At 40.5% G+C, this 25,695-nt stretch overlaps 1 protein-coding gene across 1 annotated transcript in view; it reads right to left on the bottom strand.

Moving 5' to 3' along the window:
• Positions 1 to 25,695, bottom strand: part of SORCS3 (sortilin related VPS10 domain containing receptor 3) — a gene marked incomplete at both ends in the record, with an annotated part of 605,319 nt that overhangs the window by 207,535 nt on the left and 372,089 nt on the right. Inside the window, one exon of the mRNA XM_079708894.1 lies at positions 13,966 to 14,039. Within this exon, the coding sequence (XP_079565020.1) occupies positions 13,966 to 14,039 (74 nt within the window). The remainder of the gene's footprint in view (positions 1 to 13,965; positions 14,040 to 25,695) is intronic.

Here is a 25,695-nt window from a genome sequence, read left to right as displayed (position 1 = left end):
ACTGCGCCACCAGGGAAGCCCCTGAAGACTCTTATACCAGTATGCAGCTTGTGTAAAATGAAAAGACCAGTCTAAATCAATGATTTTATAAACATTTTTGTTTGTTTCTTTAATGAATGGTCTTCTATCTTCAAAAGAAATCTTATGCATAAGCCTGATATATAAAACATTAAGAAGCTGAGTAGTTCTGGCTGAAGCAAAAATGATGGGGCCAAGGACCTGATCACTTAGCATCCCTAAGGCTTCTCTGTGTACCAGGTAAGTCCCTGGGGCAATTTATCAGAAGTCCCACAGAACTTCTGAGAGCACTAGTGGAGAAATCACTAGGCCAGATCATCTTTCAGGGTCCTTTCCACTCTAACTTTTCCATAATTCTCTACTATAAAAGAGAGTTTATCAGTTCAGTGGAATATTCTGCCACATGAAAATGATCAATATAAATACTAGGCCCACATACAGAAAATTACTGAGGTTGGTTAAAAGTGAAAAAAAAAGACATAAATGCAGGGACATATTACAGCTATAATTTGGTGAAAAATTACTTTTATGTGTACAAAAATTAGAAGAGCACAAGAAAGAATAAAGTGTGTGTTAAAATGATTAAATCATTAGTTCAATAAAAATCTGTAATGTCATATCAATTCAAGTATAAACAGAAGTGAATTATTTAAAAATATATACTAGGCATATATATATATATATATATATATATATATATATATATTTTTTTTTTTTTTTCTTTTTGCGGTACGCAGGCCTCTAACTGCTGCGGCCTCTCTCGTTGTGGAGCACAGGCTCCGGACGCGCAGGCTCAGCGGCCATGGATCACGGGCCCAGCCACTCCACGGCATGTGGGATCCTCCCGGACCGGGGCACGAACCTGTGTCCCCTGCATCGGCAGGCGGACTCTCAACTGTGCCACTGGGGAAGCCTTAGGCATATATTTTTAAAAGTCCACAATTCCATAATTTTTCATTGGAGAATGAAACTTGAGATCAAGATACTTTAGAAGATTTGCATCTGTCTTGAGGAAAGTCAATAGCTTACCTATTGACAGAGAGTTGCACACAGTGCACTTAAGCATCTCAAGGAAAGTGCCTAATGTTACTAAATCTTCATAAAACATGAATATCATGTCATTCCCCTGCACAAATATGAATGCCCTCCATTACCCAGAGAGACATGTCTAAACCACTTACCTGGTATTTGAAGCCCTTCACAGTGTGAATCTAGTCTACATCTCTAGCTTCATTTCTCATTGCCCCTCAACGCAAATCCTATTTTCCTAGCACAGTGATTCTCAATGGGAGGAGGGGGGTGCCCCTCAGAGAACATTTGGCAGTATCTAAATATTAGACACATTTCTGTTCTTCACAACTAGAGGAGTACTGTGAGATTTATGGAAAAGAGGCCAGGAATCCAGCTAAACCTCTTACAATGCAGAGGATAATTATCCAGACCAAAATGTCAAAAATGCTGAGGCTGAAAAACCCTATTCTAGCAGATCTACTAACTGCTCTCCAAACATACTATGACTTCGGCTTTGTTCTAATCAGCTTCCCTTCCCAGGAAAACCTGTCTCCCTTTCTTACTTGCCAAGTCAACCCACTCTTCAAGGTTCTTCAACCCCACCTCCAAGAAGCCTTCACTTGGCATACCAGGCTAACCTGGGCCCTTCAGCTTCTGAGCAATCATGACATTTCTTCTAATATTCTTTTGGTGCTTGCCATTTCTGGCCACACTCCCTTGGCAATCTGCGTGGATTTGTCTCAACATTTGCATCACATCTGTAAAAGCACATAGGATCTGATTCAACACAATCTTTAGTTTATGGTTTTACGAATTTTATTAATATCAAGCTAGAAATATTTTTCTTTAAAAATAGCTTTAACATGTATAATAATAAGACATATGCTGATACCTGGAAAAACAGATCAGAAATACAAACACTGACTATTAGGTAATAAATGTGATATGAATGTAGAGGAAAAAAAGGATATGCAGATGCACTCAACCTTGCTCACTTTCAAAGAGATGCTAAGTGTTATTTGCCACCAAATTAATGAGGATGGTCATTTCTTCCAATTATCCTCTCATATTATAAGTTGTTTTACTATTAATTTTATATCTAATATTTATTAAGCACTTACTATGTGCCAGGCTAGAAGACTGACATTCAGCCAGGAGGCAGTGGCAGGGTATACTGATGCCCCATCAGTCAGAAAGGACACCAGCTGATTAAGTACAATTGCCCAATGTCATAAAGCTATTAAGGGTAAAGCTCTCCTCCTATTTAAATCCTCAACCCCCCACCCCCCGACAGGAATGAATCTCTAGCCATATCACACTCTCCTAATCATTTAAAATTTCATAAAACATGTATTTTCTTTATATTGTAAAGAATCTTAGGGCACCGGGATTTCCATGGTGGTTCAGTGGGTAAGACTCTGCACTCCCAATGCAAGGGGGCCAGGGTTCGATCCCTGGTCTGGGCATGCCGCAAATAAGAGTTTGCGTGCCGCAACTAAGAGTCCACATGCTGCAACTAAAGATCCCGTATGCCGCAACTAAGACCCAGCGCAGCCTAAATAAATAAATAAAATTTTAAAAATCAACATTTAAAAGAAAAACAAAAGAATCTTAGGGCAACAACTATATATGCATGTAGGCAAATTACAAATACACCTCACGTCTATCCAATTCAGTCATGCCAACCTGAAGAAAGGTGTTATGTACGAATTACCTTTACTTACAATAGCACCAAAAGTAACAATTCCTAGAAATAATATTAACTAGAAATGCGTAAGACTGGTATAAAGAAAACTATACAACTTTCACTGAGGAACAAAGAAATAGTGAAAAAGGAGAGACAAACCATATAGCCAAAAATGAAAACTGGATATTGAAAACTATTCAGTTCTTGCCAAATGAATTTATAGCTTTGCTGCAATTCTAATCAAGAATCTAAATAGTTGCTTTACAGGGAGGGGGAAAGAGGGAGATTTTGAAACATGACAAAGTTATTTCAAATTTATCTGGATGGATAAATGAGTAAGCTAAGCCAAGAATATTTGGAAAAAGAAGAAAAGGTTCTATTTTTGGTTTTTTGTTTTGTTATGTTTTGCAGGAGAGGAGACTTGCCCAGCCAGACACTATGTTGTGTTATAAACAATAACTAAACACAGTCTGGTCTGGCTCAGGGCATAGAGGACTGACCAATCCAGCAGAATAAAGGCTGCTGACAAATGCTACCAACATCAATGGTCCCTAACTTCTGACCAGAGTTTCTCCTGCAGGAAACCATGAGAGGAAACAGAAATATGGGCACAGAATTAAGTGAGAAGGATTTCATTGGATTTTAATTACTTAAAAAAATAAAAATCCTATAAAACCTAAAAATATCCAGCAGTATGGATAAAATTATTAAATTATAAAAATGATTAAGTTATAGTCACAAGGGCTTCCCTCGTGGCGCAGTGGTTGAGAGTCCGCCTGCCGATGCAGGGGACACGGGTTCGTGCCCCAGTCCGGGAAGATCCCACATGCCACGGAGCGGCTAGGCCCGTGAGCCATGGCCGCTGAGCCTGTGCGTCCAGAGCCTGTGCTCCGCAACGGGAGAGGCCACAACAGTGAGAGGCCCGCGTACCGCAAAAAAAAAAAAATTATAGTCACAAGAGGAAATAGACAACTATCAATATGAGATTTATGAAGCATAATATAGGAGAATGCACAGTCTTTTAATATATATAATCTAATATATAATATATACATATTATATATACTATTTAGTAAAGAAGCATTACAAATCAGAAAACTTCAGCTAATATTTACAGGACCACAGGTTGAGGGCACAATTTAAACATAGAGTAATAGAAGACATTATAACAGGAAAAATAAAAAGATTTGATCATTTTTTTAAGTAAAAAGTATGTTTGATATCATAAGGCAATTAAAATCCAAAGAACAAACTGGAGACAATATTGAAACAAAATGAGACCATATAAAAATGCCCATAATAAAGAAGAAGAAAAAACAGATGGTCACATAAACGAAATACAATGGCTAATAAATACATGTCTAAACTCACCAGTCTGATAAGAAATGCAAATTAAAACAAGGAAAATCCGTTTTTGCATATTAAATTAGATTACTTTTTTAAATTAAATTTTTATGAGGTGCAGTGAAATGGTATTTCACTAGTTGGAGTGCAAACTGGTATAAACTTTCCAGAGAACAATTTGACATGCTAATATTTATATATATATTGTTTTGGTCGTCTATCCTTAAAAATTATAATAATCAGACCTTGAAAAGATAATTACTTAAAGGTTTTCAAACAACATTCCACTGCCTTCCTTAATAGTAAAAGTGCAGAAGCAAGATCAATGTAAAATAATAGTAGAGTGATTAAATTATTATATAGCCACCCATTAAAATACAATGTAAATAATGCAAGTTTTAAATTATGTTTAGAGAGTATAGAGGATGGTACAGGAAGATGTTCAAGTGTGTTCTAAAAAGATACAAAGTTTTATAAACAGCATGATCTCAATTGTAATAAAAACTTAAATATATTGAAAATTATACTATATTATAATAGGGGAAAAAGTCTATGAAGAAGTACTTGATTTTTTAAGTGGTGTTTTCTGGGCAGTGAAATAGAAGGAATTATTTTCTTTTTATTTTCCTGCCTTTCCTTGAACGTATACAATAAGCTTGTATCGACTCTACAACCAGAAAAAAAGTAGTTAAATTGTGTTTGTGTCTTTTAAAAATTATTTTTGTAGTTTTGGCATTGCCTCTCCATCTTTTCCTACAAGGCTGAGACACTTCTGCTCCAGGACTCTTCTTGATGAGAAGTTCTCTGGAAAGTTTGCATTTCTTCTTAAGGTCTTCCCTGCTTTACACCCTGCTATGGACTGAATTGTGCCTGTCCGCCCCCACCCCCCCGCCCCCGCCCGTCCCCCCCCCACCCCCTGCCATTCATATGTTGAAGCCTTAACCCCCAAGGCAATGGTATCTGGAGATGAGACCTTTGGGAAGTAATTAGGTTTAGATAAGGTCATCACAGTGGAGTCCTCATGATCACATTAGCATCCTTATAAGAGGAAGCACCAGAGAGCTAGCTTTTCCTCTCCACCATGTGAGGACACAGCAAGAAGGTGGCCATCTACAAGCCAAGAAGAGAGTCCTCTCCAGAAACCAACCATGCTGGCACCCTGATCTCATACTTCCAGCCTCCAGAAGTGGGAAAAAATACACTTCTACTGTTGATGCCACCCAGTCTATGGCAGTTTGTTATGGCAGCCAAAGCAGATTAGTATACACCCCTAACCCAACCTGGAGAGAGCACTCTTAGATTTCCTCAACAAGGAAAAGGGTGATTCCACATGCCTGCAACCCTGTATCCAATCTATGTGTTAAACAGCCTCTGAGCCTTCAGTTGGATGCTTTCTCCTTGGGCTGCTCAGCTCAATATCCTTCTCTTTCTTCTCTCTCTAGGCCTCTCCCTGACCCCCTAATTCTCAGATTCCCTAGTCAAGGCTACTAAGCACAGCTCATTACTACCAATGTATTCAATGTCCCCACTTCTTTATGTAGGGAACAAGTCCTAAATGGCAATCTGAGTTTCAGGAAGACCAGAGCAGTCAAAGTGCTTTATTCCACGTGGGCCTCTCCTGACCCCTCCTCAAAGGACAATAACCTCTGAAATCTCACCCACTGAGAACAATCAAATTTGCTCCCCTCTGAAAGTTTATTAGTGAGATTTGTCTGTCTCTGAGCTGAAGGACTACTTCTCATGTCCTCCACATAATCATCAAGGTGGAATAAGCATTTGGAAGCCATGTGTCTCTAGTTCCAGAGAAACCAGCCAAAAAGCTGGGGAAAGAAGAAATGGTGTTTCCATTTGTATCTTGGAATTTTTCTTACACTGAATTAGGTGAGTGGATGTGGCTATCTCTGAATTCTTTTTGACACACAGAAATCTTTTCAGATTTCCCAAGGCAGGGTCAAATATGATGCCTTCCCTTCACAGTAAAGAATTCACTTAAGTCGACAGCTACATATGTCCCCTTATTTCCCCTCCTTTGTAGAGCTCGTCTGTGCTAAGCATGATCACCACGTGAGTCCAACAGGTCTTGACTTCAACCAAAGAGGTGAGTGTTCTGTTTTCCTCAGTGCACTGGATTGACGACCACGTGTAGCTTTCGAACACTGCATTTGCTTTCGGCATTAAGACAGCTCTTCCAAGGCCAAGATGCAACCAGACATGCAGCATAGGGGTGGCCCCCCTCAGCAAAGTAGAAACTGATTTCTGCTTGCAAGCTGAGTTTTAGCATCTCCCCTCCTGACCCTGCATGTATTATTTTAAATGTAATGTATTTAATTGCTACACCATTTAAAAAATGTAAGGGAAAGTTGAATTAAATATTATTTGTGGCATACCCTGGTTCGCAAAGGGCCTCTAAATCTGATTCCTTCCATGAGGTCGATGCCTAAATCCCATTATTTGAGATTGCAAATGACTGTGTTTGCAAAATTGTAGACGGACATTTAGACACAGGTTCAAAAATTCACCCAGTAATGTTAACTTTGTTTGAAAAGATCTTGATTTTCCAGGAAGCAATCTCAAATCATTCTGCCTGTTCCTTAACTCTGTCTCTGTCATGGATAATGTATTAATAGCCAAAGGATGACTCTCCATGTAGTTCTTCTGGAACCATAGTTTAGGAGCCCATCCTTGAAGCAAAACAGAATGCATTCCAGAACAGGTGAGATCTATAGAGTTTAAACTGAAGTAAAGGTGTAAGAGGGTTCACCCAGCCACATTATCTCAAGGTAATCATGCCCCATTTTCACTTCCTGCTTCTCTGCCCTATACTTTCCACCCTCACAGCTGCTCCTAGGCCGAGCTGGGTAAGTCTAGGACTCAGATATTTGGGATTTTTGTAAGTGAAATTAGCACTTCTCTGAACAGGAATGTGCACACTTGGCTCATGTGCACACACATGCACACACACACACAGAGGCAATAAACAGTATTCTCACAAAGCAAAATCCTGCCATCAAAATGTAAAACAGAATAGAATAGAATGAAACAAGTTCAGAAAACCTCACTAAAAAACTTAGCAGCTAAAAACAACAAATATTTATCATCTCACTGTTCCTATGTGTCAGGAATCTGGGCATGACTCAACTGGGTGCCTCTGTCTCAGGGTCTCTCACAAGGCTTCAATAGATGTGTTGGCCAGGGCTGCAGACTCATCTGAAGGTTTGACTAGAGAAGGATCTGCCTCCAAGCTCACTCACCTGATTGCTGGCAGGATTCGATTGGAACCAAGCTGTTGGCCTCAGGCCCTTAGTTCCCCACTGACTACTGACTATAAACTCCTCAGTTTCTTGTCACACGGGTCTCTCCATTGGGCAGCTCACAAAGCAATTACAAGAATGCACCTAAGAGGGCTTCCCTGGTGGCGCAGTGGTTGAGAGTCCGCCTGCCGATGCAGGGGACACGGGTTTGTGCCCCGGTCCGGGAAGATCCTACATGCCACGGGCCCATGAGCCATGGCTGCTGAGCCTGCACGTCCAGAGCCTATGCTCCACAATGGGAGAGGCCACAATAGTGAGAGGCCCACTCACTGCAAAAAAAAAAAAAAAAAAAAGAATGCACCTAAGACAAAAACCATTGTCTTTTGGTAGCCAAATCTCCGAAGTGACATCTTACCACCTGTGCCACATTAAGCTAGTCGCTAAATGCAGCCCAAACTCAAAGGGAGGGGACTATACAATGGCATGGTCTCCAGAAGATAGAGGTCACTGGGGGCCATTTTGGAGGCTGCCTGCCACAAGAATGAAGTAAGTATTAACTATAAATAGACTCATACTTGCACAGGTGTGAATATACAATAGCACAAAATTGATATCTTTAATGACAGGTGTCAAAGATACTCAAATGAATATATTCTGAGGTAATTATTCTCCTTTCAGTGGTAATTAAAACAAAGTCATTAACCCCTAACTATGACCAATTCCCCCTCCTACATGTTCTAAGGGATATACAGCAAACAAAGATTGATTTCCTGGGGGGGTAGGATGAGAGTGATAGACGGAGAGGTAGAGGAGAGAGGGTAGGTCATTGTATGTAAGAAAAGCTTATGGGTTTCCCTGGTGGCGCAGTGGTTCAGAGTCCGCCTGCCGATGCAGGGGACACAGGTTCGTGCCCCGGTCTGGGAAGATCCCACATGCCACGGAGCAGCTGGGCCCGTGAGCCATGGCAGCTGAGCCTGCGCGTCCGGAGCCTGCACTCCACAACTGGAGAGGCCACAACAGTGAGAGGCCCGTGTACTGCAAAAAAAAAAAAAAAAAAAAAAAAAAAAGCTTATGATACTTGGGGAGGAAGGTGTGTGGGGATAGAGGGGTGCTCTGGAAGGGGATGTTCTGTGGACAATAAACCTCTGTGACTGAGAATAGTTTTAGAACCCATGGAAAGAGAAGGAAAAGTTGAGAAGGTAACTATCATGATGATCAAGATCTTGGAGAGACAGATATGGACAAAGGATAGTTTTAGAAAGACTCACTCTGTGGTGTGTGATATAATGTTTCTTTGCAACCCCCTTCAGGAAAATGTTCAGTAAAAACCTACATTGCTCTAAAATGCTTTCAGTGTTGAATTTGGGTCATACCACTTGAATGTGACACTCTGTTGAGACTGGGGAAAACATAAATTTTTATTTGGGCTACCTAGGACACTGGTCCAAGAAAACAATCCTAGATATTAAGGAAATATACATAAAATATTAACCAAACTGTTATTTATGATAGTGAAAAATATGAATATTTCCAATGTCCAAAAAAATAGAGTAATACAGTATGTATCTTTACATAATGAAGAGTTGCACAGACAATTAAAATGATGGTTATAAAGATTTTATAATAACATAAAAATTGTTATAATAGGGACTTCCCTGGTGGAGTAGTGGGTAAGACTCTGTGCTCCCAATGCAGGGGGCCTGGGTTCGATCCCTGGCCAGGGAACTAGATCCCGCATGTGTGCTGCAAATAAGAGTTTTCATGCCACAAGTAAGAAGTCCCGTGCTGCAGCTAAGGAGCCCATGAGATGTAACTAAAGGAGCCCACCTGCCATAACTAAGACCCAGTGCAACCAAATAAATATTTTTTTAAAAATTGTTATAATAGCACATTAAGAGGAGAGAAGGGAGATTATACAAATTCACATGCAATATGTTTAGGCTACACATTAAAGAGCATAGGCACACGAAAAGAGACTGGGAAAAACAAGAATGATGAAAGATTGGAAAGGATATATTGCAATGAAAGGGTTTTTTAGTCCATATCCTTCCTTTCTCCTTTAAAAGATATTTTCCTAGGACCTCCTATCTATACACACCAGGGAGGACACGTTTTGCTTTTCCATTCTCCCTACCCTCCCTCATGACCTTTCTAAAAGAAGAGAAAAGAAGCTGCTGGCAGAGCCATCGCTAGAAATCTACAGTGAGTAAGCCGACCTTAATCAAAGGACAATAGAGCCCATCCCGACTGTCCCTACACACCAGCCACTCTTCAGCCTGCAACCAGGCTTCGCAACAGCTCAAAAGAGCTGTCCACAAGGGACTCTCTCCATGAGCCCCCTAAAGTGGGCTGATCTACAACTTGTTCTACATCTGTTGATTTTTATAGGGTTTTTTGAATCTAAAGACCAGTCCATGTTGCAACCCAAATACTCCGGAAAAGAGGTAAGAGTTTAAGTCCCTGGCACCTTAGTGTGTATTACTTTTTTTTTTTTTTTTTTTTGCGGTACGTGGGCCTCTCACTGTTGTGGCCTCTCCCGTTGCAGAGCACAGGCTCTGGACACGCAGGCTCAGCGGCCATGGCTCATGGGCCCAGCCATTCCGCGGCAAGTGGGAACTTCCCCGACCGGGGCACAAACCCGTGTCCCCTGCATCAGCAGGTGCACTCTCAACCACTGCGCCACCAGGGAAGCCCTTAGTGTGTATTACTTTATCAGAACACTCTCCTGCAGTGACAGCAAGGAAGAAGAAATGGACCCTGATCTTTCAGGAGAGAGAACAATTAAGGGGAAGTTAGTAGACATAGGACACATTCTATCTCTCCTTCAAGATAAGGTACGACCAAATGCCATCAGGGATCAGAGGCACTTAGAGGCCAGTCCAGTTACACAGAGAACTCAGCAAGGCCTAGGATGCCTGTTCCCTCAATGAAAAAGAGGCCAGAAGAGGGTGAACACCTAGGGAGGGTGAGGGGCTGAAGAGGCAAAGCTGTGAACAGTCACAAGTATTCATATTGGATGTGCAGCAAAAACAATCTTCCCACAGCAGAATGTGCCTTCCTGTTAAATATCTTCCAATGGAAGGGTGGAAATACTATTCATTTGTAGCTCAGTAGGTTATTAAAACAAAAAACAAAAACAAAAAAACCCACTTTTTCCCTACAATACCTCTGTCCAAGCAGAGACTAGAGAAAGATTACGTTAGGCTACTTAGCCACTCTTGTACTCTCCCTGCAAACTAAAATTGCTAAAGCAGTTGGGGTGATGAATGCGAGCATAATCTTCCTGTTAACCAGGTATCAAATGAGTGAAAAGGTCACATATAAAAGAGTTTTCACGTCAGTCTGATTCTCAGGGCATGAGTTTGATGGCCCAGTCACTCCACGGTGTAAGATTCCTAGATGACCTCTCTTGATGGCATTAGAACATCTGGAATTCATAAAGAAAATTTTATCTCTAGATGAAGCTTTTATGATTGATGCTAATGAATATTATGCCCCATGCCCTGTCTAACCCACAGGCACTGTGGGGCCCTAAGGAGGAAATGGATAATCATGATAGCCCCTTATGATTCCCAATGCATTTTCACAGCCATTACATTGACCATCACTTAGATGGTCGATTCTTCTCCAGCACACTTGGCAGAAATCTTTTCTGAATCACAGTGTTCTTCCCCCCAAGTCCCTTCTAGGTTGCTACTTTCTGCCAACTGAAGGCGACATGGGAGAAGAAACCTAGCATTCGTGAAGGATCTATCCCTAGACATTTGAAAATCTCCAAATTATAGATAACAATATTTGGACAATATTTTGTCTGGTTAGCATGTTCACTCTATTTGTCTACATAACGCAAGATAAAAGTCTTTTATTTCAATGTCTTGTTTTTGGCATGACTGCCCTGTCCCCAGTGTGTCCCCACTGTCCCTAATACCCCTTCACCCTGCAGCAACCCTCCCAAAGAAGCAGCTGTAGGGCTCTGGGTTGTTGATTTGTTTTGTTTTTACCATGTCAGAAGAATTATGACTCCAGAAAGAGTGAGGACAATAAAGTTAGGTTGAGATGTGGATTCTTGGCAGTAAATTAGACCCATTCGATTGTTATCAGATGTCCACAGGTAAACAGTCTCACTGGGAATGGGATTCAAATTTGCGTCCCAGAAAAATGACAAATCACTTATGTGTCACAGTCGTCAGAACTACTGGTAAACATAGTATTTAAAGACATAACTTACAAATTATAAATCGGAAATGGTGAAATGAAATTGCCAAGAGTCCAATTCCGAAAGGATTGTATCTGGTCCTTTCAATAAGCATATGAAACTGACAAGAAGAATATTGTTCCCATTGCATAGATGCGGAAACCAGAGCTTGGAGAGGCACTCTCTCAACCAAAGCTGTGCTCTACACCCTGAGAAATGCACACTTTGTCTTTCCTCAAGGAGGTGCCTGGTCGATATTTCCACTCCTAACCCATACAAGCCATGTCTCTCCAACATAAGCGCTTTCAACAGCCATGAATTCTGTCATTGGGGAAAAAAAAAAAAAAAAAGGTCTGTGTAAAATGAGCTCTTCCTCTACAACTGCTATGGCACCTAAAAGAATAATCACAGCAATTATACATCAGACACAGAGAAGTGATAATACAAAAATGGAATTTTCAGCTACCACTTGTCTAGCCAGCACAGGCACTAACTTTTATATTTCCCCATGGGGGCATATATGAAAGAAGCACAGAGTGGCGAAGAGGTGAAATACAATTGCCAGAACCTGGGGATTTATTCTTTCTGCTACACAAAGGAAGGGGGAAGGCAGACAGCAAGGGGAACATTCTCTTCTTGCTCTTTGCAAAACAAAGGAAAGTGCTGCCCATCATCCACTTAATTTAATTTCCTTCAGAAACAATGACGAGTCTTATCCAGTCGACTGTACTTTCTTTCTCCGTCAACTTGACTTCCTAGTCGGCTAACTGCCTTACCATCTCAAGACTTTGTTCCAGAAAGAGCAGAGGGCTACTCTTTTCTTTTTGAGGGACTTCTGAATGTTGGCACACTGAGAAACGGGTCCACCTTAGCTGAGCAAAAAGGCAGTAGTTATATAGCTAGAATGTCAGAAAAACAAATATTTCCTTTTTCTGCCGTAGTCTATTGAAAAAAATCTTAATACAATTCTAAATACGACCAAATAATAATTGTAATAATAGTTACAGACCAAATAATAGTTGGTCTGAAAAGGGAAAAATAACTGGGAATAGCCAAGGTATTGAGTCAAAAGCAGTGATCCCAATTCCCTTTTTTCTCCCAGTACTTTGTGTATAATACGACACGGTTGATTTTCACAGTGTGCTTCAGCAATCATCATTTTAATTCTGGACAAAGTTCTATAGGTGCAGAGGGGACTGGGTGAAAACGCTGCTTCCAAAGATGTTGGCATGGTTGTATATACATACAGGGATACATATACCTACATGACCACCATCCACACACACACAACCCCCGCCTTGTGGAAGGCATAAATGGCCATCTTGTGACTTCCTAAGGGAACTGACTAAGGTATTTAAAATGAGACATGGAAGAGGTACTACTTTCAAATACTGTTAATTTTTTTCTGTTTTTAATTAAGCACATAATTAAGAATATTATACACTTTGGTGTATGCTTCCTACATATATTTGGCCATGATTTCTGCCGAAATGAAAGCGAGATACAACTAAGAAGCATTTCATAGAGCAAGGAAGAGTAAAAGGTAAAATTATACCAAACCAAGTTTACTTTGCTACAACCAAGGTAACAACAGTATGCATGTATTAAAAAATACCAGTTAATAACAACACTTGCCCCTTGTACAAGAGTAAATCTGTTCTCCCTGATAATACCAACTAAAATTTATGACATAATATATAGTTAATGAAGTATTTTTCAGTTAAAAAAAGAATGACATTTTATGATTGGGGGAAGGGCTAATTCTTCATCTTAAACACATATTCACTCTTAAAAAAGTTTTTCAAAATGTGCTCCACAGAAGTGGCTCTGTAGGATTCAGGTGTGTCGTGAGAAAGGGACTCTGGAGTGAAATGAGTTTGGGAATCAGTGACTTTGTGTTTGGCAGCTTCCCTCCCTCTGGGCTTCTCCAGAGTCTTCAGTATCCTAACGTGAATCCTGAGTCTCCAGGAGGGCAGAGTTAGATAACCGTTACCTAAAATTATGTGACCACAGAAATGCCTTTGGAAGGAGAAGCACTGTGTGGAACTAGTGTTCTTCAGACTATGTTTTCGGAATACTGCTTTTAGAATAGGTTCATAAAATATCTGCTTTTTCCAAAAAGAAGGGAGACTAGTACATAGCTAAGAGCACCCCATCATGACCTTCTCATGGAGCTCTCCAGCCCAGGGCTTCTCACTTTAATATGCACATTAAATCACCAGGGATTATGCTACATGCAGAGCCTTGCTCAGGAAGTCTTAGTGGGACCTGAGATTGTGCGCTTCTAACAAGTTCCCAGGTGATGCCAATACTGCTGGTCCATGAACCAAACTCTGAGTAGCAAAGGGCTAGGACACACATGACTTCAAGTGCTGAAGGTGTCCAGGAATTCTCCCGAGTGCTATGTTGTCTGATAATTCCTTATCTAAGAGGGTGGTGAGACTGAGGATGGGGCTTACCAGTAAAACCTGTTGGGTGTGATGCGTTCATGCATGAGTTGCCACCGTCTCCCAAAGTCCATGGAGCTGTAGAGCTGCAAAACAAGGAAGTGAGGAGAGCATAAGCATCAAGGGACACTGTTTAACAGGAATGCATGTGTCACCCTTCTGGAGATGAACATCCAATCCATCAGAGTGCCTAACACACTCAAGTAGGCATCCATTCTATCCAAATATATGAATATGACTGCGCTATGCTCATCATGGGGTCTTCTAACTCAATATACATCCAAACAACTGACGCTTTTGAGCTGAGCGTAAAATCATTTCTGATGCCATCCATGTCTCTCCTTTAGGGGTAAAGCCTTTAGTAAATTATATCTTCCTTTTTTCTTCAAATTCCAAGAAGTCTTTAGCTACATCTAAAACAGTTCAGCAACACTGAATATTTTAAAATATTTATTGAACTGCTCTTACATGAAAGGCACTCTGGTGGATATGAAGATAAAGAAGAGGTACATTCTGTGCTCATAGGAAAAGTAACACTCATAGGTAAAAATGCTCAGCAGCTGATATCTGAGCCAATATTAAATCAAAATATTGTGCTCCTTCAGTGTTATCTCTTAGTGTTAAATATAATATAATCTAAATGAAATGGTCTCTTCGATGCCACTAAGATACCAGACTCATTCACACTCTCATGTCTTTGTAAGATGGCAAGGATAAGACCACTCTTGTGCCTAAGTGAAAATCACCTATCCGTGCAGGGCCACCACAAGTGCGGCTTCCTCCACAAAGCCTTTTCTGACCTCTGGTCCACTCACTGTTCTTCCTTCTCAATTCACTCATCATTTGTTTCCACTGAGCACTTATCATGGGATAAAATATGTTTGTGTGTTTCAGATTTGTCTGTATTATTTAGTTGTATTTATACTCCCTGAATACATAGTGTTCACTAAATATCTGTCGCCTAAATCAGTAATTAAAACAGGCAATAAAGATGGACAGAAACTCATGGAATGAGAAAAAAACCCAGAAGAGCCCCAGGACTTTGGAAAAATTTAAAAAAGAACCCTCTGAGAGGCCAAACGACACAGATTCCACATTCTCTTATTTTACGAATGCAGAGTCTGAACCCTTTGTAACACATAAGGGAAAACCCAGCATCCCTTTAAGAGACTAGCCAGGAGTGTGGGGTTTATTTTGAATTGAATGCCTAGAAGTACAATATGTGAATCAGACTGATGATTATAATAACATAATTAGTAAAAATTAGTAATAATAAATATTATCATCATCATTATGATTATTCATGTTTGACTGTGTTGCTCTTTCACATACATTTCAGCCTTACGAGGACACTGAAGAGAAGGCAAGACAGCTATTACTAATGGAAACCCCTGCTCTCAAGCATTCCCTCATCCACCCAGACAGTTCACCACTCCCTCCCTGCTGGCATCACTGTGTTTACCATCAGCCTGGAAGAAGGGGCTCACAGTTAGCCATGACTGGTTGGCACACCTCTCCGCCCCACTAGACTGAGAGTCGTAAGAGGGGCAGAGATCATGCCTTATTCACCTTTGTGCGTCCGTGGTTATACAATGCCTGGCATATAACAGAGGAGCACACAAACCTCCTATTTCACATTTAATGAGACTCAGTCTTGAAGAAGTTACAGTGTCGCCAAATGAACTAGGATTTAGGTTTTCTGAGGCCCTAACCACCATCTCCTTCTATGGAATCACGGTGCCTAGTTTATAATGAGAATTCCATCATGTTTATATTTTTCCACAAATGTTTACAACTGGGAAAACTGAGCAAGGCAGAAGTAGGTGGTCCTCAGGTTTATAGAAATGGGGTCAGGTGAAGGATATCCCTGTAATCACACCCCCAATAACTGTTTACCCACAGTGCTCTCCAGTGCACCACACCCAGGTAATGTTTCCATCTGTAAGTTTAGAGTTCATAATCTTACATTGCACACAGAAATAATTTTTGTATGAACTTACGGTAATCTCAAGAAAGCTTTGGGGGGCTTGGAGAAGTTTGGTCCCATTTCAGTTTCATTCAGGAAATATTACTGAACATTGGTACCATGAATGAACTACGTTTTTTAAAGTCTCTTTTTTGTCCAGTAAATAACAGATATGTTTGTGTGTGGTCGTATATATATATATACACACACACATACATCATATAACTCAAAATAGTCTAAAAGGTAGTTAAAGAGATATATTAGCATTTCTATTTTATAGATGAAGGCATCAATGCTCAGTTCTACAAAGTGACTATAGCAGCCGTATGGAAAACCAGGACATCTATGCTGATTTAGCAGATGCCAGGTTTATACTACACCACGCCAACTCCACCAACTCTCCCAGTATTTATTCAGACCAGGCTCTTACTCCATGAGTAAGTACTAACTACTATGTGTGTCCAACTCTGCACGTGGGAAAAATAGGCAAAACTACTCTGACCCTCAAATATACATACAGGTCCACCACATCAAACGGGAAAATGGGGCAAAGGCTAAGGCTCTAGAAGGTGAGAGATGGGAAAGATAAACTGGGGTAAAAATGGAACAGTGAGGCTTCCTGAAGAAATATATTTTGAGCTAGGCCTTTGCAAATAGGTGGTGTGGACCAGAGAGAAGGTGGATCGAGATTTTCCCGGGTGGAAGAGACAATGTGGAGAAAGGTGTCAGTATGGCTAAGGTCTTGAGCTTGGCTCTGGGGGAGCTTTTAAGAGAAAGGAGGGATGTGATAACAGGTGCTGGCCAAAAGCAGGTGGAGGTTGTCTGTCTGTCTGTCTCCCTATTCATCCATCCATCTATTTATTTGTGGATGTTTTTATATCTCTCTGTATGTATATTTATATTGGAGAGGGGCTTGGGAGGAAGGAGAGGGTTTGTGAGGACCAGACCATCCCATATGGGAAGAATATATCCGCATAATTTATTGCAAGAACTGAGTATTCCATGCAGGGTTTTAAGAAATAGATCACTTTCTTTCCCATGGCATATGCTGAGACTTAAGACAGATGTTTCTCAATTAAATATAGAAGAGACTTTGGTTGGTGCCTTCTATAACCCAAAGATATCGATCAGACTCTCTGTCGGCCCTGCTTCCAATCTGAGCAAACAGAACCCCAAATTCCTCCAGCACGATTGTGTCTTCCTCTGCTGCAAACTCTAGCAACAGGTCAGGCAAAACCTTGAGGGTCACACCGACCCCTGAATCCCCCAGGGAAATCATCAGACCCTCCATCATGGAGGATGCTTGTCGTGGCAGAATGCCACCCACCACAGCTCCTGCTCAGGCATACTGCTGGGAGAAGCATGGCTCCTCTCATCCCATGCTCTTCCCAACAGAAACAACTAGAGCTCAGTGCCGACCTACTCATTCAAGCCTGTTCCACTTCCTGCCTCCCTGTCTCTGGTTTTGCTTTTTCAGCTTTTCAGTTGGACTGATGAGAGAAAAATCAAATTGAATTCTTTGCCTGGAGGCTGATTCAGATGAACAGAAAGAGCAGGCTCCTATTCATTAAGGGCCTTGGGTTAGCTACCTTGTCTCTCAATCTACAGTAGGTTGCTGAGTCTGAAATGAATTGTATTCTCCCACAAGCTGAATCTTTGCAGCCTCTCCATCCAACCATTCATTCATTCATGCATTCACTAAAAGTGTATCAAACAACTACTATGCTTTAAGCACTGAACTAAGTGCTGGGATTACAAAGGTTAAAAATACCATGGATAGGGCTTCCCTGGTGGCGCAGTGGTTGACAGTCTGCCTGCCGATGCAGGGGACACGGGTTCGTGCTCCGGTCCGGGAAGATCCCACATGCTGCGGAGCGGCTGGGCCCGTGAGACATGGTCGCTGGGCCTGTGCGTCCTGAGCCTGTGCTCCGCAATGGGAGAGGCCACAACAGTGGGAGGCCCGTGTACCGCAAAAAAAAAAAAATACCATGGATAGTAAAAGATAGAAATCCAGACAATTACACTGCCATGCATTATATGTCATAATATTAATACTGTTTATTATCTCTGCAATGGTAAGATTGTGGGCAATTGATATTTTCTTCTTTAGGTTTTGGGATTTTTAAAAAATTATTGTGAACATGTATTACTTTAGTAATTTAAAAAATGAAAGCTCTGACACTGAAATAGAAACAAAGCACATAGGCAATCACTCAATAGAAAGTGCTAGAAGATTGTTTAATGGTATGAAAATGCTCATTATATATTATTTATTTTAAAATATGTTACAAACCATGCATATATTGATGCTAATTTTATTTAAAGTATTGCATAACTTGAAATATATTAGAAGAGAATATGTCAAAATATTAGTAGTGGTTATCTCTGAATTGTGGAATGATGGGTAATTTATATGCTTTTTAAAGCTTCCCATTATTTTTAGATTTCTTTACAATAGATATATATTATACTTCAATAGTAATAGTAGCCTATGGTTTATTCTATTTATATTTATGTAACAATAATTTTCTTTTTATAATGTACATGTTATATTTATCTATCTTTTAAAAGACCAAGAATTAAACTTGCAATTTTTCCATTGGGGAACTGGAATTAGACAAAGCAACATGGGACTTTCCATAAAATGGTATTTCACAGAGGTTATTATCATGGATAGTGGTGAATCCTTCCTTGGACAGAAAATGTATTAGCTCACGCAGTGTTTATATAGTCCTGCATGGCTTCAACCCAAAGTGTTTCATGCAACATTAAAATAAAATGTATTTTCCAAACAATAAACATGTTTAAAACATTTCTTGTTTACACAAAGTTACACATGAGACGGTGTTCTCCTCCATATACCGCCTTATGATGTCCCCTCCCTTCAAGGAGGTCATTCTTGGACTTTTACCAAAGAACAATCCAGATCCCCTTCTCTCCCTTCTTCCACTATATGTCATGGTCTCATCTCTCTTAACAAGCACATATTCAGTAGTGACATGCACACGCAGCGCCCTAAATGAATCATCAGAACAGCTGGAAAATATGAAAGAGCACGCTCTTTTCCTTATTGATTCAGTTATTCGTTCCTTAATTATATCAGCCTGCCAGAGAAAAGCGTCTGATAGCTGAAAAACTAAAGAGGCAATTTAATCAATGTAATATTCCACAGGAAGAACAACAAGTTGTATCTGGAAAGCTTAAGTTCAAAGAATAATACGACTGCATTAGGAGGTTATGGGTTGAATTATGCCCCACCCCCCAGAAAAAGATCTGTCAAAGTCCTAACCCCCAGTATCTCAGAATGTGACCTTATTTGGAAATAAGGTCTTTACAGATGATCCAGTTAAAATAAGGTCAGGATGGGCCTTAATCCAATATGACTGATATCGCCATAAGGAGAAATTTGGACACATAGACAGACACAGAGGGAAGACACCCAGAGAGAAGGCCATGTGAAGACAAAGAATTTTAGTGATGTATCTACAAGCCAAGAGATGCCAAAGACTTCTGGCAAATCACCAAAAGCTAAGAAGAATCGAAGCCTCCCCTATAGGTTTTAGAGGGAGCATGGTCCTGCTAACACCTTCATTTTAGACTTCTAGCCTCCAGAATGGTGGGACAATGGAATTCTATTGTTCCAAGTCATCCAGTTTGTGACACTTCGTTATAGTGGCCCTACGAAACTAATATAGGCATCTTATGCTTGCTACCAGGAGTAATAATGACAGATCTGGCTACATTTTTCTGTTGTTTTCTTGTCTCCACTCCTAGGCATTTATTTGTAAGGCCAGAAGTCTTGTTTAGGGCCGGATTGTTGAATCTGTGGTTGAAAACCAAACTCTCATTTGCCTATATTTCTCTGTCTTGTGCATTTTTACCACACGCCTAAGGATATTTTCTAAGAATAACTGTGAATTCATAAAGACCATATGGCAGTAACCAGACAAAATGAGAAGGGGCAACAAACTATACATTTTATAGCAGCTTTTGGTATTCCAGCCAGATTCCCTAGAGCCAGCAGATCCCCCATGTAGAGGGAAGGATGGTTTGGAAGACATTTATATAAAAGCTCTCCCCTGTAGGCAAATTCAAACTTAGTGTGTAACTGTCCTGATTTTTGCTCAAAACCCATGGAGTTTAGGTAGCATTCCACTGAACTATGGCCATGACGATCTTGGTCTTCCAAACAAAAATGAGACTGGTTTCTGCTCAAAATAAGGTCTCTGCACCTTTTTCCTTGGTAGCCACAGAGCAAGTGGGAGGGCTTGGTTGGCTTCTGCAAGGCTGCAGGAAGAATCCCCTGGGTTGTGGCAATGTTAGTTGTAGGCAGGAGAGAAACCAGGTCACATAGTAACAAAGAGTCCTTTCCAACCTGTGCCTCTGGTTCCTTCCTCAGATGTTCTCCAAAGAACTCCTTTCTTGATAACGAGGGGAAACAATTGCATCCAAGGTCCCTCTAAGCTCTGGAGATGTAGACAAGAACTTCTGTCCTCAGTAACCATTTTCCTTCGCCCTTAGGAGTTATAAGGCATCTACACCATAAAAATATTTATAAAAAAACATAGACAGTCACCTAGTTATGCCATCCTATTGGAGATGGCAACATTTTTCTTCCCTTCTTGAAGATTTCTAGCCACAAAGATTTTCTCTCTCTCAGACGGTTTACATCATCCATTCCTTCATTTAACAAATATTGATCAAATGTCTATTAAGAACCAAGCACTGTTCTGTGGGTTTAGGATACATCAGTAAACCAAAAAGACAGAAAGTCTCTGCTGTCAGGGATTTTACATTCTAGCGGAGACCAAGAACTCAAATGCCCTAAAGTTCATTGTGTGAATACGTGAGGGAGGGATAAGAAAAACAGTACCACTATTTGTATTCTTTAGATACAGGCTCATTTTGCTGGCACTTAATGCACTAAGGAAATTTCTTTGCTTATCCAAGAAGAAGATTTTTCCCATTTTAATTGAAACACTTGATAAAAGGCTATCTTTTATTTTCCTGCTTTTAATAGAGACATGAATTCAAAAAATGTTTCACTTTCCTCTTAACTCTAAGAAAAACACCATACAAGTCTGATAATGTTTGGCAGATGAAATTTCCCCACAATGCTGGGGAGAAGCAAGGAGTCCAGAGAGCTCATGCTCCATCAAAAAATGGGCTTAGCTGTTCCCTAGCTGGACAGGAGTGCTGAGCCAGTGTGGTCAGGCTTTAGAACTCTGAAGATAACCTGAAAATTCTGATTTTTTATGGGAAATCTCCATATTTTTCAATTTTGGCAAAAATTGAAAAATTTAAAACATACTGCAGGGCAAATAAGATGTGTCTTAATACAGATGGCCAAGTGCTGCCTGAAGACCACCAATTGGCGATCTGAATCCTAGCACAGACCTACAACTGCCTGCAGGAGACAGTGGGACTATTTGACCTTGAAGTAAGATTGCCAGATTTAGCAAATAAAAATACAGAATGCTCAGGGAATTTGAATTTCAGATAAAAAATAAACAATTTTTTGGTGTAAGTGCATCCTGTGTAACAGTAAGGATATGCCTATATTTTTAAAGCGTTGTTATTTACCTGAAATTCAGATTTAATTACATGCCCTAAATTTTATCTGGCAACCTTACCTTGAAGTCCCTCCCATTCCATCTCTAAAAGTCTGAATCATAAGATGCAGCCCCTTATATTGGGCTTCTTTACTCTTTGACATTGGATGCCACCAAGTGAATAAAAGAATCTCAAAATTACTGTAAATACTCCCTGTAATCAATTAAGTCAAACAATTTCACTCAATCTATTTAATGTTAATTGAGCACTAGCATGTGCGAAGCTCAGTACCATGTATGATGATACAAAGGTGAAGAACACAAGGTTCCCTGATCTCTAGATGAGAAGACAGATGTGTCAACAGGTAAGCGCAACACGACACAAGGAAGCGCCTGTCAACAGAGGCAGAGGAGGGCTAGGAGAATTCAAAGGAAGGAGTGGTCAGGTCTGCTGGGCTTGGCACTGGGCCAGGGACTGAGTCAGAATGGATGAGGAGGAGCTGGCCTGAAGGGTAAGTTCCCCCCCAAACACTGCAGCGAACAAAGGTGAAGATCTCTACACATTAGAAAAGATGTTGGAAATAAAACAAACATTATCTCATCCTCCTACAAAAGTACAACTCATTTGGCCGTGGATCAGTGTACATTTGTCTGTCACATCTCAAAGGAGAAAGAGCAGAGATGGAAAGGGGTCTGAATAAGGTCATGTAAAGGGTTCAAGAGGAACAGGGGAAAACAACTCTGCAAAAGCATAGGTGTGAGGATAAAATGAAGACTTAAAGATGCGCCATGAGAGTGAAGACTATGAAAGCAGACAGGGGTAAGTAGATACACTCCTGTTTATCAAGTTACAAAACATCCTCCCTTGAAACCTAAAAGAGGCAAGATTACAACAGCAAAAATGAACGACTACTTTTTTTTTTTTTTTTTTTTTTTTTGCGGTACGCGGGCCTATCACTGTTGTGGCCTCTTTCGTTGCGGAGCACAGGCTCCAGACGCGCAGGCTCAGCGGCCATGGCTCACGGGCCTAGCCGCTCCACGGCACGCGGGATCTTCCTGGACCGGGGCACAAACCCGTGTCCCCTGCATCGGCAGGCGCACTCTCAACCACTGCGCCACCAGGGAAGCCCAAACGACTACTTTTAAAAGCAAGTTCATAAAATTCATTACTCTAAGAAGTCGGTGAGAAAAGCACAGGATATCCTATAACAGTTTAAGACTCAATGCTTCTCAAAGTTTTTCATCAAAACATCTCTAACAGCCAAAGGGAATAAAGCATCCCACCAGGAATCTGGAGGTTTGACCTTAAGCAGTCTGACATAAGGGCAAACTTTTCAAGTCTCTAATTTTCACCAGAAAATTCCATGGATATTTTATAGTCTACTCTATATCTGTGCTTAGAATAAAAAAATAAATGTCTTCACAAATCTTCAAGTGAAATGGACCCTCCAGAAAGACACTCTATATCTATCATACTCTCTTTACACCACTGTCCCCGAGGGGTGCATTTTTGAGTCCCAATTTGAAGAGGGGAGAGTGACACCAAAAATGGCTGATGCATAATTAGGGACCAGGTGCTACTGATGGGGGCGACTCATTTAACTGTCTCAACTGTGTTTTCTGTAGGGTGACGACAAGCGGGGGTTGTGATCATTGCTTGGTGCCTATGACAATTGGAATACTGGACTTGATATGAGGAGACACCCTTGGGCAGGGTTTTCATTTAATTTTATGACCAAGGGAGAGGAAAACATGTAGTTCTGGTGATACCATACTTGCAAGAATGCAATTCCATTAGACCCTGTTTGCTAACATAGCAAGCCTTATTTTTGTCATGGCTTTTGTAGGATTCCTCAGGCTTATCCACCCAACTGTACCTCCAATTCAGAGGTCATATGTACATCTGAATAAGCAAAGCCTTTTATTTCTCAAGTCGCTGTTCTACTCCTTGCTAGATGTGCTGGTGACTCTAAAGGCCCATTTGAGAACACAAAGCATAGACGATGCTTGCGCCCAGATGCCCCAATGCCCACCCCACAGTAAAGATGCTTTCTTCCAATCGGGCGCACAGAAACTGACTCATAAGGATGTTAGTGTCTACGCTCTGTCAAAGGGGGGACACCGTGCTCATTCCCCACCTGCCTTTTCCTCCAGGATTCTCTCCATCTGCCTTATTTTCCAAGTTGCAGCCACACTAGCCTTCTTTAGCTTCTCAAACATGCCATGGACTCACAAGTCCAAGGGCTTTTGCACACGCTGTCCCGTCTGCCTAAAATGCCCTTCCTCCACTCTGCACTTCTCCCTCTTTCCATGCATGTACTCAACTGCTGCTCCTGTGTCAGGTCTCAGCAGAAATAACCCTTCCTAAGGGAAGCTCTTTGGTCACCTCCTGCCCCCAGACAGCACCAGGTCCACCTGCCATCTGCTCTCATGGCTCTCTAGCCCCTTATTTCACAATATTCACCAAAATATGAAATTATATATTTGTGTAATTATATGATTGACGTCTGTCCTCCTTCCTAGATAGTAGGAATTGCCACTTAAATAGTCCCAGGTGTTTAACACAGTGCCAGGTCTGGAAGAATAGATGCTCAATAAATATGTCCTGAATGAATACACGATTTTTCTATTTCAAGCCTTTCAAAGTTCTATTCTTTCCACCTGAAAGGCCTCCCTTCCCTTCCCAAACTTGTCTAAATTCTACCCTTCTTTCAATATTAGTTCAAATTGTCTCCTGTCCATGAAGCCACACTTGGTCAAAAGAGACAAGATTATAAAAGGAAAACTAAAGGACTACTTTTAAAAGCAAATTCACAAAAGAAGCTGGAGAGAAAGGAAGAGTATCCTATGAATAGCATCTCTTTTCTCATAATTAACACCAAGTGTCCAACCAGACTCCAGTAACAGGTTTATCTTATAAGCTCTCAAATTGCTTTAATTTAATTCATCCAACCATTAATCTGGTCATTTAATTCACTTATGCATCAAAACTTCAGGTAATCTCTTCAGATAGATTAGGGGCCCCTGGTTGAGAGAATCCCATCTGAACTCTCAATCCCTTCAAAGAAACTTCCACTGAGCTGCTGACAACACAGAATCAGAGAATCATAAACTTTTATAGCTGAGAGTGTCCTTAGAGGTAATCTGGAAAATTCTTTTGACACATGGGGAATCTAAGGCTCAGAGAACCTAAGTGACTTGCCTAGTATCACAGAGCTAGTTAATTGTGGAGCTAGAATTCAAACCCAGCATCTTGATTCCCACCTCAATGCTCTTGTAACTGTGCTGTATTGTCATTTTTTGTTAATTGCTTGATTCTAAAAGAAAAACAAGTTAATATAACCTCACAGGAATAATGGCTCATTTGGGTATACCATACATGAATAACACCGTGCCTTGAATCTCTTCAGCACTTTTATTTACAAATCATTTTCACAATTCATTTTATCCTGTTTCTTGCTGAAGAGTATTTTCTGAGCTAACAGACACGAGACAATCTTACAAACAATTCACACAGTATTTACCAAAATCCATTCTTTTGTCTCCACAGTCCTATTCTCTTGGCCATTTTCCTTTGCAATCAGATTCTATTCATTTTTATTCATTATGATTCAGAAGCATCTCATTTTAAGCAGTACCCTTTGAACACAAATGTTGGTATTCTTCCATAAGCTGACTTTATTTGTTCTGACCCACACCTCTCCCCCTGTACCTGTGTTCTCTCTCCTTCATGGTTTTGGTTTCACATCACCTCCTTCTATTAATATCCACTTTATCACCTACTTTACTGGCTTTTCACTGCATTCAATTTGTCTTTAACTCTTTTCCAAGTTGAAATTTGTTTTTCTTTCCCCCAAAACCTGAATCTAAAAGAGATGGAAAGACCCTAATTTTTTTTTAGTTTTAAGTCATTTATTTAATGTAAATTACTATCTTTAAGTATCAAAACAATAATACCTGCCTTTAATTTGGAAGAAATGAAGACTTTACTATACCTACCATATGAAACACCATTTGAAATATATCTCCAGGTGGACTATTTAAACATGCTCATGAGTTTAGTATTAATATGTGACCAGAAACTCTAAGAATTCATTCAAACTCAAGACATTAAAGGGGAAAAAACAGTGTATACTTCAAAGTCTATTCTTTTGGAAAAATAAAAATAAAGACAAAAAGAAACTTACATTTATGGAGGATCTGCCCCTGACAGGTATTTCTGTA

This window comes from Hyperoodon ampullatus, assembly GCF_949752795.1.
Source record: "Hyperoodon ampullatus genome assembly, chromosome: 1".
Taxonomy (NCBI): domain Eukaryota; kingdom Metazoa; phylum Chordata; class Mammalia; order Artiodactyla; family Ziphiidae; genus Hyperoodon; species Hyperoodon ampullatus.
This window is presented reverse-complemented; position numbering and strand designations above follow the sequence as displayed.